General features: G+C 43.4%; 1 protein-coding gene across 1 annotated transcript; it reads left to right on the top strand.

Annotated features, from left to right (window-relative positions):
• Positions 1-342: 342 nt before the first annotated feature.
• On the top strand, positions 343-11,453 carry srprb (SRP receptor subunit beta). The gene is made up of 7 exons (XM_080532512.1): positions 343-518; positions 1,509-1,603; positions 7,567-7,644; positions 8,313-8,395; positions 8,970-9,106; positions 9,265-9,319; positions 9,703-11,453. Exons 1-7 carry the CDS (start codon positions 359-361, stop codon positions 9,911-9,913), a joined length of 819 nt encoding a protein of 272 aa, XP_080388638.1. The 5' UTR covers positions 343-358; the 3' UTR covers positions 9,914-11,453.
• The last annotated feature ends 1,233 nt before the right edge of the window (positions 11,454-12,686 follow it).

Below are 12,686 nucleotides of genomic sequence, written 5' to 3'. Positions count from 1 at the left end.
TACCTAAAGAACGACTTTTTATTTTATTTTATCATCATTAGGCTATTAGGCTATACTTTTATAATCGTTTATTCATTAAAAAGGTCTATCAATGTAAGTTAAAAGAAAAAGCTAACGGATAACTTAATGGGGAGTTAAACAAATAAATAAACGCTTGATAAATCATAGAAGTTAATGGTATACAATTCTATTGATATGTGAATAATAATAATAATACGATTATTGTTGTTATTATTATTATTATTATTATTATTATTATTATTATTATTATTATTATTATGCAATCAACTACTGCGCATGTGTACCGTAATGTACACGTATCCTGATTGACTTCCACAGCGACAACTGCGGCTGAGAGATGGAGGCAGGCAGCACCATGGAGGAGAAAACAGACGTTGGAGTGGGAGAAAATCCGTTTGAACCTTATATCGACGCCATACGAAAGGAACTGGAAGACCAAGACCCAATCTTTATCATCGGACTTATCGTTGCTTTGGCTGTAGTCATCATCACTTTCGGTAAGATGTTAGGGCCCGAACAACATCCTCGGGAGCAGAGTAACTGTCAGTCCGAGTTTGAGAGTCCAGTGACCGGCTGGCTGGATAGCTTGGTTACGGTAGCTAGGGGGTCGAGATAGCTTGGTTACGGTAGCTGGAGGGTCCATATTGCTAGGCACATTTATGTACAGATAAGTATATGTGACATGTATATTTCTGCAGAGGATAATAGTTACAGGGATATATATAACTAGCTGTTTAGCTAACGTTAGCTAGCCACGTCTCTAAACAGCTATCGCTGTCTAGGACTGCGTTCGTAAATTCGCCCTGGAAATCTGAGCAGCACTCATGGAATGCCTCTTGTCCAATCAAATTACTTGGTCCCTTTATGGCGTTGAACCCAGTGTGCGCTCCGGCGCTCTTAGAGCGAATCTACGAACGCACCCTTGGTTATGTGTCAGGCTGCTTAGTTTATGATGGTTTCGTTTTTAGCTAGATAAGTAAGTAGTGTTGTAACTTTATAGGTTACCTGATTGATTAATATGTTACATAATTGATTGACAGTTAAAAGAGATTGATCAATATGTTACATAATTGATTGACAGTTAAAAGAGATTGATTAATATGTTACATAATTGATTGACAGTTAAAAGAGTTATTATTTATCGTTAAGATAGTTAAAAATAAGTATTTCTGTTGTATTAGCTAAGAATGGGTAGAACTGCAGGTTCCAGAATGCCTTGCAGCAAGACGTCATATAAGTTGACATTTTTATTTTATTTTATTTTTTAGAAATGCCAATTGTACATCCAGAATTGAAAGTAATGTCTAATAGCTCGTTTGGTAGAATTGAAAGTGATCACAAGTGTATGTACTCCGCAGATTTGTATATAAAGAACCTTTCGCTTGATATCACCAGTCCTAGCCATCATTTCAGAAGGTAGAAACACTACAAGTAGAGCAAAAAGCTAGGTGAGCTGTAATGAGAATGTGTGTGTTTACGTTTTGCAGTGTTTTTGAGGTACTTCTTGAGCAGCAAAACCGTCCAGAGTGCTGTGCTGTTGGTCGGACTGTGCGACTCTGGAAAGACCCTTCTCTTCAGCAGGGTGAGTCACCTTCATCTACACGTCCTCAAGCCACCGTGACATTAGACCAGATCAGATCAGATTAGATTCAACTTTATTGTCATCGCACAGAGTACAAGTACTACTACTGACTAGTAGGGGTGTAACGGGATCCGTACGGATCGCCCCCCACGGTTCGGCACGCATGTGTACCGCGGATCAATTGCAACATTTTAACAAGTAATAATATTACTTAATATATTACTTAATATCTCTTGTAAATCACAATGTAGAGTTGCCATGAAAAGATAGACGCGACAGTTGCATGCTTTGTTTTACTCTAAAGCGCAATGATAGGTTGATAATGCGGGAAAAAAGAATCTGTTGTTTACTCACTACACGTGAAGCTGGGAATCCACAACAACAAGGCTGCGTTCGTAAATTCGCTCTGGAATCTGATCAGCATTCAAGGAACGCTTCTTGTCCAATCAAATTACTTGGTCGACAACTAGGTAGCTCGACAACTTCTGATAATGAAGGCATTTTTTTCATACTGTAACGTCCCGACTTGGACAGTGGTTGAAATAATGACAGATAGCTTCTCTCATGTAATCTGTGCGTTTAATTGTAAACGATCTCATACACAACTTTCTTAGTTCACCGGAGCTCTCTCTCCCAACCGTCTCAACCACACACACAGCACCCGCCCCCCCCCCCCCCCCCCCCCCCCCCGTGACCTCCACCAATCACAGGGGTGCATTGGCACACAACACAGTAACAGTGCGAACATGAACTCAAGCATTAATAAACAGGGTTGCTACAATACCATGTTCAAAATATGGGTTCACTTTATTATTTAGTTAAAAGTGGCATAAAACATGTTTATTCGTCTGCTTTAAAGAGCCCAGTGATTCACTGCTGCAACCAGGCGCCTCCCTCTTTCATATTGCACTACTTATAATTTAAGTTCAATGTGTATTTCAGTATAATATGTAATGTTTGAGTGTAGAATATGTTTTATATATATATTACCAGTTTTGACATCTTGAATGTTGTTGAGTTTTTTCACATAATAAAAGTGGTGTTTTTACAGAATTCAAGGAAAAAGCTGTTTTTATAAAATAAAAAAAAGTTTTGTGTTGATCCGAAAAATGATCCGATCCGTGACTCAAAAACCGTGACCCGATCCGTGACTCAAAAACCGTGACCCGATCCGATCCGTGAGTTAGGTGATCCGTTACACCCCTACTGACTAGGGATGCACGATATGCATTTTTTCCAACCGATACCGATAACCGATGTTTACCCGCTTCTCGTGGCCGATAACCGATATGAGAACCGATATGAGAACAGATATAATTTTGCAGTTGATAACATGCAGTTCATGCACACCTGAAGGTAAGAAAGGCTATGTAGTGAGCAAAGATTGATGATTTAATATTCCATAGTGATCTCACCAAATCTAACTTATATCACTATTGTTAACACAACAAAGAGAACACTTCTGACTCTTCAAATGTTCATTTATTTTAAAAAAAGGAAATACATTTCAACATTGTTGAAAATCACATCACACTCGCTAGTCAAGCCAAACTATTGCAATGCATGGATTGGGTGAGTAATCCCCACTACCTAGTTAACTAGAAGAACACTACTTTACCTTGTTACCTAGTTAACTACAACACTACTTTACATTGTTAGCGGGCTCAGTGTTAGTTGACTAGCGACGTGTCATTCATTTTCAACAACGCTTAACTCACGCTTTTATTTTGAAATCGCGAAAACGAAAACAGAAGTCAATGTCGGAATGAGCCTCTCCTTGTTGTTCAGAGAACAGATGCCAAACTACCGACATGTTTGCTGTAATAATATGATTTGGCAGTAGAAAGCCATCAGTCAATAGCTCGTCTCATTCACAGAACAGCATGGGTTGCCTGCACTGTTTGATTGCGTATTTTAGAGCAGACTACAGAGATGGTGAACATTAGCACTCGCTAATAGGGATGCACGATATGCATTTTTCCCAACCGATACCGATACCGATATTTACCCGCTTCTCGTGGCCGATACCGATACCGATACCGATATTATTATTATTATTTTATTTTTTCTTTCCTAGCACCAGGGGAGCTCCCCCTCCCAAATGTCGTTGTTTGGTACCTGTACTATATCAATGACAATAAAGACCATTCAGATATCATTTCACAGTTGATAACCTGTAGTTCATGCACACCTGAAGGTAAGAAAGGCTATGTAGTGAGCAAAGATTGATGATTTAATATTCCATAGTGATCTCACCAAATCTAACTTACATCACTATTGTTAACACAACAAAGAGAACACTTCTGACTCTTCAAATGTTCATTTATTATTTCCTCTAACAAACAGAATCTGTTATAGACACAGTGCACAATGCTTTTTTTAGCCAAGATCTGGCCTCCTTTTATGAAAACAAAAAAGGCTCACCTAAGAGTAATTAGATAAAAAAAGTGTCAAAAATAAAGTGTCCTACCATCTTCCTCCCGATCGCAACACAGTCGGATATACTTCTCTGGCTCAGTACAGCCTCATTAACGGCAAGTTGTAAACTGTGGGCCATACAGCCCAAGCTTGCAACTTCACATTCATCACAAGCCCTGACCATATTGCGCGCATTGTCCCTCAGCACAACGTGCACCCGCTCCTTAGGTATATTCCACTGTCCAAACATGGTTTCAAAAGCGCCGCGGATGGCTGTCGCAGTATGCGAACCGGAGAACTCCTGCGCATGAAGCAGTGTCTTCTTCATATTGAAGTCCTCATCCAGCCACTGGGCCGTTAAACTAAGCATACTGACTGGACTAACGTCAGAAGTCCATATGTCCGTGGTAAAACTTATCTGGCTTACGCTAGTATCGATCAGACTATGGATGTGTGTGGCGACTGTATCAACTCCATTATTTTTTCATTGATGGCTTGAGCCTTTGAGCTGTCTCGAGTGAACTTCCTGCTGTTTTCAAATGCGTTTTCAATAGGCACCGCGGATTTTTTTTCCGTGGCTGGGCTAACGTGTTCTGCTACGAGTGCTTGATATTCCTTCCATACAGCGTGCTTGCAATGGTGATTCTTCAGGTGACTTATTAGATTCGTTGTGTTGTAACTCTTTGCCCTTTGCCCTCCTCTCCGAACTTTTGTTGAACATGTATTGCAAATTGCAAACGCAACATCTGCCTTAGAAATTGTGAAGAATGTCCACACAGGGGAAGGCATGTTTCGCTCGCGTCTCGTCTATACAAACTGCGTGCCTGAGCGCGGAACCCGGAAGCAGAGTGCGGAAACCGGAAGCAGAAATATTTCCGGCTTCATATTATCGGTTTAAATATCGGCTAATTTTATAATAAATACCGATACCGATAAACATTAATTCCTCAATATCGGGCCGATAAATATCGGTGCCGATAATATCGTGCATCCCTACTCGCTAACATTGGCTATCTATTTACCTTAGCTTACCGTTAATTGACTGCATGGCTGTACGCAGGCGCAGCATCATGAGCGTGACAACCGGAACCGGAAATATTTCCGGCTTCATATTATCGGCTAAAATTGACTAAAACCGCTAAATATTTAATAACATTAATTTCCCAATATCGGGCCGATAATATCGTGCATCCCTACTACTGACACAATGAAATGTAGTTTGGCATCTAACCAGATGGTGCCAATAGTGGCATGATAGTGCAAAAGACATGATAATGTAGACAACGCCATGGTATTACAGTATATGGTATTACAGTGAGTATAAATAAATGAATATAAAGTGAATATACATGGGGTGAATATCAATATGATATGTCTAGTTATGATATGCAGTATTTCCTCCAGGATTGTTCATATTAGTGGCGGGGTGTTTCTTTTTCGCACGCATAGCGCCAAAAACTAGAGGGTGGCCACATTAAAAAGAAAAAACCTTATATAGAAGGTGATCAAATACCAAGATATCCTACAGCAGCGGCAGAACATGTGGAACGTGCATACAGTACATAGGTTACCGTATAATATACATGTGACTGACAGATACGCCCAGCACACACAGAAAGATCATCAGCTCATCGAATATGAAGTACACAAGAGTACACATGGAACCGGACTACATTACGAATATTCATTTAAAATACTCGTATACTGAGCACTGGTATAAGAACATGAACCAGAGAACAGCAGTAAATGCAATAACCCACAGTCGTCGCTGATGATGTTGCATTTTCGATTAGGATACAGGATTAAAGGGACAGGCGAAGAGAGAGAGAGAGGAGATGGATTTCCTGAAATCCAAATGCCCCGCGAAATTTGGACCAATCACAAAACTGTTTTGCAAGCGCGTCGCTTTGCGCGTGTGGGGGCGATTACCTAAGTCTGTAACATTGGAACTTACTGCTTCCTAAATCGGAACGAAATGTAGGTCTGAAAGCGGCCTAAATCTAGCTTCAATCTGTTTTGTTTTTTTCATAATACCTCGCTGCCTTTCTTGTTGCGCGAGAATCAATGAATCAATTAGTGGCGGAGAAAATTCATTTGTGGCAGCCCGCCACGAATCAATGCATATAGAGGAAACACTGATATGATATGTACAATATGACATATACAGAACAGTGTTTCCCCTAGGTTTGCTGCCTTGGGGGGGTGGCATGGACCGTGGCATGGACCCCCCCCCCCCCAGGGGGTAAGACCCTGCCTCATACCAGCATCATGTCCAGGGGTGTACTTGTACATTAAGCCGCCTCACGCTACGGAAACAGGAGATGGGCCATTAGGCTCCAGAACCATCGGTTCTCAAGGCTACTTACTTACAGGGGTGTACTTGTACTTGTACTTGTACTTGTACTTGTACTTGTACATTAAGCCGCCTCACGCTACGGAAACAGGAGATGGGCCATTAGGCTCCAGAACCATCGGTTCTCAAGGCTACTTACTTATGTGGTCTTGACTACCTGTCCACTTTCTCACCTGGTTCTTGCTCTCTCTCTCTGGTGTGCCGAGCCGACACCATCCTGCTCTCTCTCCTTCTCTCCCTCCCTATCCTCCTCTCTCCCTTTTGCTGTCAACCAAAAGGTAAACAAAACAGCCAGAGTATTTATAATCTAATATCCATATCAATTTATAACATAATTATAATTGAATATTGGATTGCTGTGGGCAATCCAGTCAGATAATGTCATTTTGACTTTACTCTCTCACCTGAAAGAAATTCGTATGTCCAACTATAAAAAACTGACATTTCCAATGCTTCAATCAACTGTCCATGTACTGTAAATATGCCATTATGGTATTACCATGAAGCCCAACTCTAGCAGAATAAGAAAGATAGTATATCTACTTTAAGTAAAATAATAAAGTGCCTCCAGTTAGCTCATTAGCTGGCAAGTGTGCAAGGAGACTAGCTCATCTCATCACCTCTGAGCTAGCTAGCTTGCTAGTTCTTTGACACTATTTACACTATGGAACTATAGTCAGACACTTTCTAGTCACGATAATAACAACCAATTTTAACCAACTTTCTCTGTCAGAACACTCAGCAATTATATTTGCTAACGTTTCAACTTGCTTACTTTCAATCTGTAGACATCACAGCCGGCAAAAACTCTCGCGTCTCGCGCGCACACTTGCGCAAAATCTTGTATTATTCTCCAGCGCTGGCACAGCGCGAAGTGTGGAGATAGGTCTGGCTATGCGAGACTACGGCGGACTAACGTTACCAACGAGCCTATGGGCTTGCCACTCGCCAGATTCGGGTTGGGTGCGTTTAAAAAATGTGCATACTTTAGCCTGCTTGTCAGATGTTTGGTGTCTCCGTCAGTAATAATTCCTCTTTCTTGGGGGGGCGGGGGGTTCCGTTGGGAGGGCGGCCCGCCCCCCCAAGGCAATGGTAGGGGAAACACTGCAGAACAACAGCGATAGGTCTTGAGGTATGTTTCCACTGGTCTGGGATGAAAGTGATGCTACTAGGTGTTGTTCTTTCCCTCCAGCTGTTAACCGGGATGTTTAAGAGGACGCAGACGTCCATCACTGACAGCAGTGCCCCCTACAAAGCCAAAAACGACAAGGTGAGGACACCACAAAGCAGGGTGCTGCTGCTGCTGCTGCTGCTGTTGTTGTTGTTGTTGTTGTTGTTGTTGTTGGAGAGTGCTGAATAAGCAGGACCTGAGGTTTTTTGTTTCCAGTCCAGTGACCAAATACCCCCCCGTGTTTCAACGATTTTCGGGTGTCTCACAGTTAGTTGAACATTTTTATTTTCTTCATTTTTGGCATTTAGCAGACGCCTTAAGGCCAATGCACACGTCGTGCGTTGTCGCACGACAACATTCGATTCTCAATTCACACCACCGAAGTGCACTGGTGTGAATTGAGAATCGAATGTTGTCGTGAGACAATATCGCATCGCACGCCGTGTGCATTGTCTCATTCAAAACAATGGAATGGAATTCACGGTGCGACAAAATCGCATGCAGGGCTTTATTCCAAAGCGACTTACAATCAATACATTAGACTAAGCAAGTGAATCATCAATCCACCAGTCGTAGCAGGAAGAGTAATCTAGCTCAGGCTCAGTCCATTGACAGTCGTCGTGAAAGAAGAATACATTTTTTTTATTTTTTATGTAGACACTGGAGGAACAGTACAAGGGGGTCAGTAGAAGTCTTAGGAGACACAGTATAGTTGAATGGTGTGATTGACACCTGACGTGTGTTCTCCCCCGTGTCTCTGCGCACAGGGCAGCATCTGGACCCTGATCGACCTCCCTGGGCACGACAGTCTGCGCTCTCTGTACGTGGAGAAGTTCAAGTCCGCCGCCAGGTAAGAAAAGGTTCAAAAGGGTGTTTGGTAGTAAAGGTGTAGGTAGTAGGTGGCTAATGTTACTGTACTTTCACAGCAGAATGAGTCACGAGCGACGTAGCAGAGAAGTCATTTTCGGTGTGTGTCGGTGTCGTATACATCACCCGTACAGTCCACTTAATGGTCTTGAAGCGATAGTGATAGTGCCATGTGATCAGTAAGGAAGGAATAGTATGAAATGTATTCTCCGTCAGTGACATCCGGTGATATGGGGCAATTTGAGGTGATCAGAACTGGAACCAGCTCTTACTTTATGCCACTTTTCACTGAGATTTAAGCGACTTGCCAATCGGGGGGAGAGAATGTCACACTAGCTAGCTTCTGGATTGGCTAACACCTGGATTGGCTAACACCTGGATTGGGTCTCCCGGAATTTGGAGACCTCCAGTCTCTTGCTGTGTTTTGGTCTCCCCTCTCACATTGTCTTTCTCTCTCTCTCTCTCTTTCTCCCCTCTCACATTGTCTTTCTCTCTCTCTCTCTCTCTCTCTCCCTCCCCCTCCCTCTCGCTCGCTCTCCCTCTCTCTCCCTCTGCAGGGCGATAGTGTTTGTGGTGGACAGCGCCATCTTCCAGAAGGAGGTGCGTGACGTGGCAGAGTTCCTGTACTTCCTGTTGACAGACAGCGTGGTCTCCAGGAACGCCCCGACTCTGCTGGTGGCCTGCAACAAGCAAGGTGACACCGCTGCCCCCCCAAACTCCAGCTGCCCCCAAACCCCCTCCCCACCAAACCCAACCCCACCAAAGGCGTTGTCCTATTCTGTTCTGTAGCCTGTTGTAATGTGAAACTCACTCGCTATACTGTTGTTCACTAACATTCGTTCCTCTCTCTAGATATTTCCATGGCGAAATCGGCCAAACTGATCCAGCAGCAGCTCGAGAAAGAGATGTGAGTAATCTTTCTGTGAGCAAAGACATTTGTTCAGTCGGTTTCTCAGACAAGGCCTTAAGCCTAGTCCTGGAGTAAATCACACTTTCAATGTACAATCTCCATTGATGATGCTTTTTTAGTCTAGGGTTAGGCTTAAGCCTTGTCTGTGAAACCAGGGGGTTATTCCATCAACGACGCTAAAGGAAAACCCAGGCTTATTGTTCACAAGTCTCGTGAGATTTCTCCCAAATAAACCTGGATTTTTCGGATAAGTCTCGCGAGACCCCCCAGCCCTTAATGTTTTAGTTTAGTTTTGTATATCATCTGTGGAGGCTGTGATTTTCCCAAGCAAAGGAACCCAGAGGAACACTAAACCGTCGTCTCCCGTGTGTTTCCACCAGGAACACGTTGAGAGTGACGCGCTCGGCGGCCCTGAGCTCCCAGGACGGGTCGACGGGCGCCACGGTGCACCTGGGCAAGAAGGGCAAGGACTTTGAGTTCAGCCAGCTGCCCATGAGGGTGGAGTTCCTGGAGTGCAGCGCCCGCGGCAACAAGGGGGAGGAGGGGGAGGCGGACATCGCCAGCCTGGAGAAGCTCCTGGCCAAGCTGTAGGAGGGGGTGTGTGTGTGTGTGTCCGTCACCACCGTGTAGAGGTCACCTAGAGGTCATCCATAGGCACAGATTTCAGACCCGTTTACCCTCCCCTCGATCCCTAACGCTGTTCATTACTGGTGGAACCCCCCAAAACACCAACCCCCCCCCCCCCCAAAAAAAAGAAAAACTCTAAACGTACCTTAGAGCAGGTTCTAGGGGTTACCCCTCACCCTTGAAACACCCCCCCCCCCGTTTCAACATCAAAAGTATCTCAGAAGTATTACTCTGAAGTGGCTCCCTAGGCTCCCTGTCCTTTTAGCGTCCATCTGAAGCCTCACAGTGGGGAGAGAGAGCACCGTGGCGGACTGTCGGGAGTCCCTTCTCCAGGAGAAGAAGCTGGCGGCCATTTTGGTCTGTCGAGGCGCACCCTCCTCCTCAACGTTTCTTGTGAGGACTTCCGGACGCCGTTTTTTTCGCCTCCTTCGCCAACTCGCTACGAAAGCAAACGTGTCATCAATGTCAACATCACAAGATCAGGAGAGACTTAATAAATGAATAAACGCTGCTTTGCTTGTTTACAACGGGGTTTTTTGCTGTGTAGCGACCAACTAGCGGCGGTCTCTTTTGTGGCGTGTGCTCAGGTGACGTCGGTTGGCTTTTGTCAGGAAATGCAGAACTTCAAACTCACTCTGAATCATGATATGCTTTTCTTTTTTTCTTTTTTTACTATTGACAATTTTGCAAAACATAGAATGGATCCGAATGTACTGCTATCCACCTCAAGACGAGAATGAGAGATATAAATGATTCTTCTCTATTTAAGTTACAGGCGGGTTTCCTGAAAGCTTCGTAGCTTAAGTACTATTCCTCCTGACAACCAAGCATCAAAGTAAGGGGCAGAGTAACAATTGTAAAAAAAAAAAAAAAAAAAAAAGGATTCTTTATTTGCAGGACAATCTTCTGTGCATGAACGAACTCAATTAACTTTGCTGGTCTAGTAAGGGGGGTGGGCCTGGATGGTCAAAGGAGATTAAGTACTTTAAAGTACTTATAAAGTACTGCTTTAGTCAGGAAGCTTTCAGGAACCTCACCCCAGTGTGTGTGGGCCTATTTGTGTTTCTGAACCGGCGACTGCTACCACACCAGCCTCCTACAGGACGTGTTTGTTTGGTGTGTGGTGAGGTGATCACTTCTGGACCTTCACATCTCCTCCAGGGGGGTAATCCATCAACGTCGCTAAAGGAAAAACCAGGCTTATTTTTCCTAAGTCTTGTGAGATTTATAAAAGAATAACACTGGGTTTTCCTTTGATTGAGTACCCACCCCGATAGCACCACACAAACTGTTTGTATCACGAAGTGAGCTCTGTGCCTTTTCTGGTGTGATTTGGTTGGTAGGACAATGCTTGTGTGTGTTTGTAGAGTTGGTACTGTGCTCCAGTGCGCACTGTAGCATTCCTGAGGACGTTTGGTCTACGAGTGTGTGGAACAGTGTGTAAGCCGTGTTTTTCATGTGTTCAGATTGTAAATAAAATCTATTTGCTGATGTCATGAGTGCACATTTGGGATGATGATGATGATGATGATGCACAGACAAACACACACACCCTGGTGTTTCATGCTGAATGTGTGCATAATTTATGCACTAGGGGTGGGCATCAATGATCGACGATCGATAATTTATTGATAAGGATCTTGGTCGATCACAAAATATTTTGCTCGATAATCATTAATAAATTGAGTGGAAATTAGTTTGTCCACGTTATGTGTGAGAAATGAACTTTGCATTTGCCTTCGCATTGAATTTCGCAACGCAGTACGGCATGATGCAACAAGTTACGCCGCTCATTGCAAACACTGCGCAGTGACATATAAATACAACACGACGACGACCCCGATGAAATACCACCTGCAAACAGTACATCCGACCCTGATTGCTCCTTCGCTACCTTCTCAGCCCTCCATCACGTCTCATCTAATACGCGGGAGGTGTGATGCACAACGAGAAGAGAAAGTAACGATGGCCATCTGCAAATTAATCGAAACAGATATTCTGCCGCTCAGTTTTGTCGAGGGTAGAGGATTTCGTGCGCTCATGCAAATAGTCGAGCCAGCATATCCTATTCCATCGCGACGTTCCATAACCAGGCACATAGAAATCAAGAATAACGTTTTTTCCCCAAGGAAAATGTCGTGTATTTCTCTTATTGGTTACGAATCAAAGAACAATTATTGAGTTTAAGATGATTTAATTAAAGTACAGAAACAGGGTATACGTATACCAACACTGGAGCCTTGTCTCTGTCCTCCTCTCCTCGGATCCGCTGGTCAAGAGAGCCCCCCTTGGGTCTCAACCCTATCCATCCACAATATGCAAATACAGTCACAGGTCATAGCCTATCACCTTATCCAGATGGCCATGAGGGCCGTCCCCTGTGATGTCACCACGGCCCCAAGTCCGAGGGGCTGGTCAGATTACAAGAGCCATTGCACAACACTAGAAAATAGGATATATATAGTAGAAAATATACGACACATCCCCCCTCGGACCACCCAGAGGGTGTTCCGAAACTAAACGACCACAAAACAAAAACAAAAACACAAAACCCCACATAAAAAAATAAAAAATATATATTTTTTTTTTTTTTTTTTTTTTTTAAATAAACAACAACAAACAGAAAAACTACACCAACACACATCACAAGAAGCACAATAACACAGACCAACCCAGGACCAGTATTAGGAACCAAAGATATCATAAACAAAAAATAGAAAACAACCAATAATAAAAA

The sequence above is a fragment of the Nansenia antarctica genome, assembly GCF_963989245.1.
Source record: "Nansenia antarctica genome assembly, chromosome: 5".
Lineage (NCBI taxonomy): Eukaryota > Metazoa > Chordata > Actinopteri > Argentiniformes > Microstomatidae > Nansenia > Nansenia antarctica.
The sequence above is the reverse complement of the archived record's forward strand: the minus strand, read 5'-3'. Positions and strand labels throughout refer to the sequence as shown.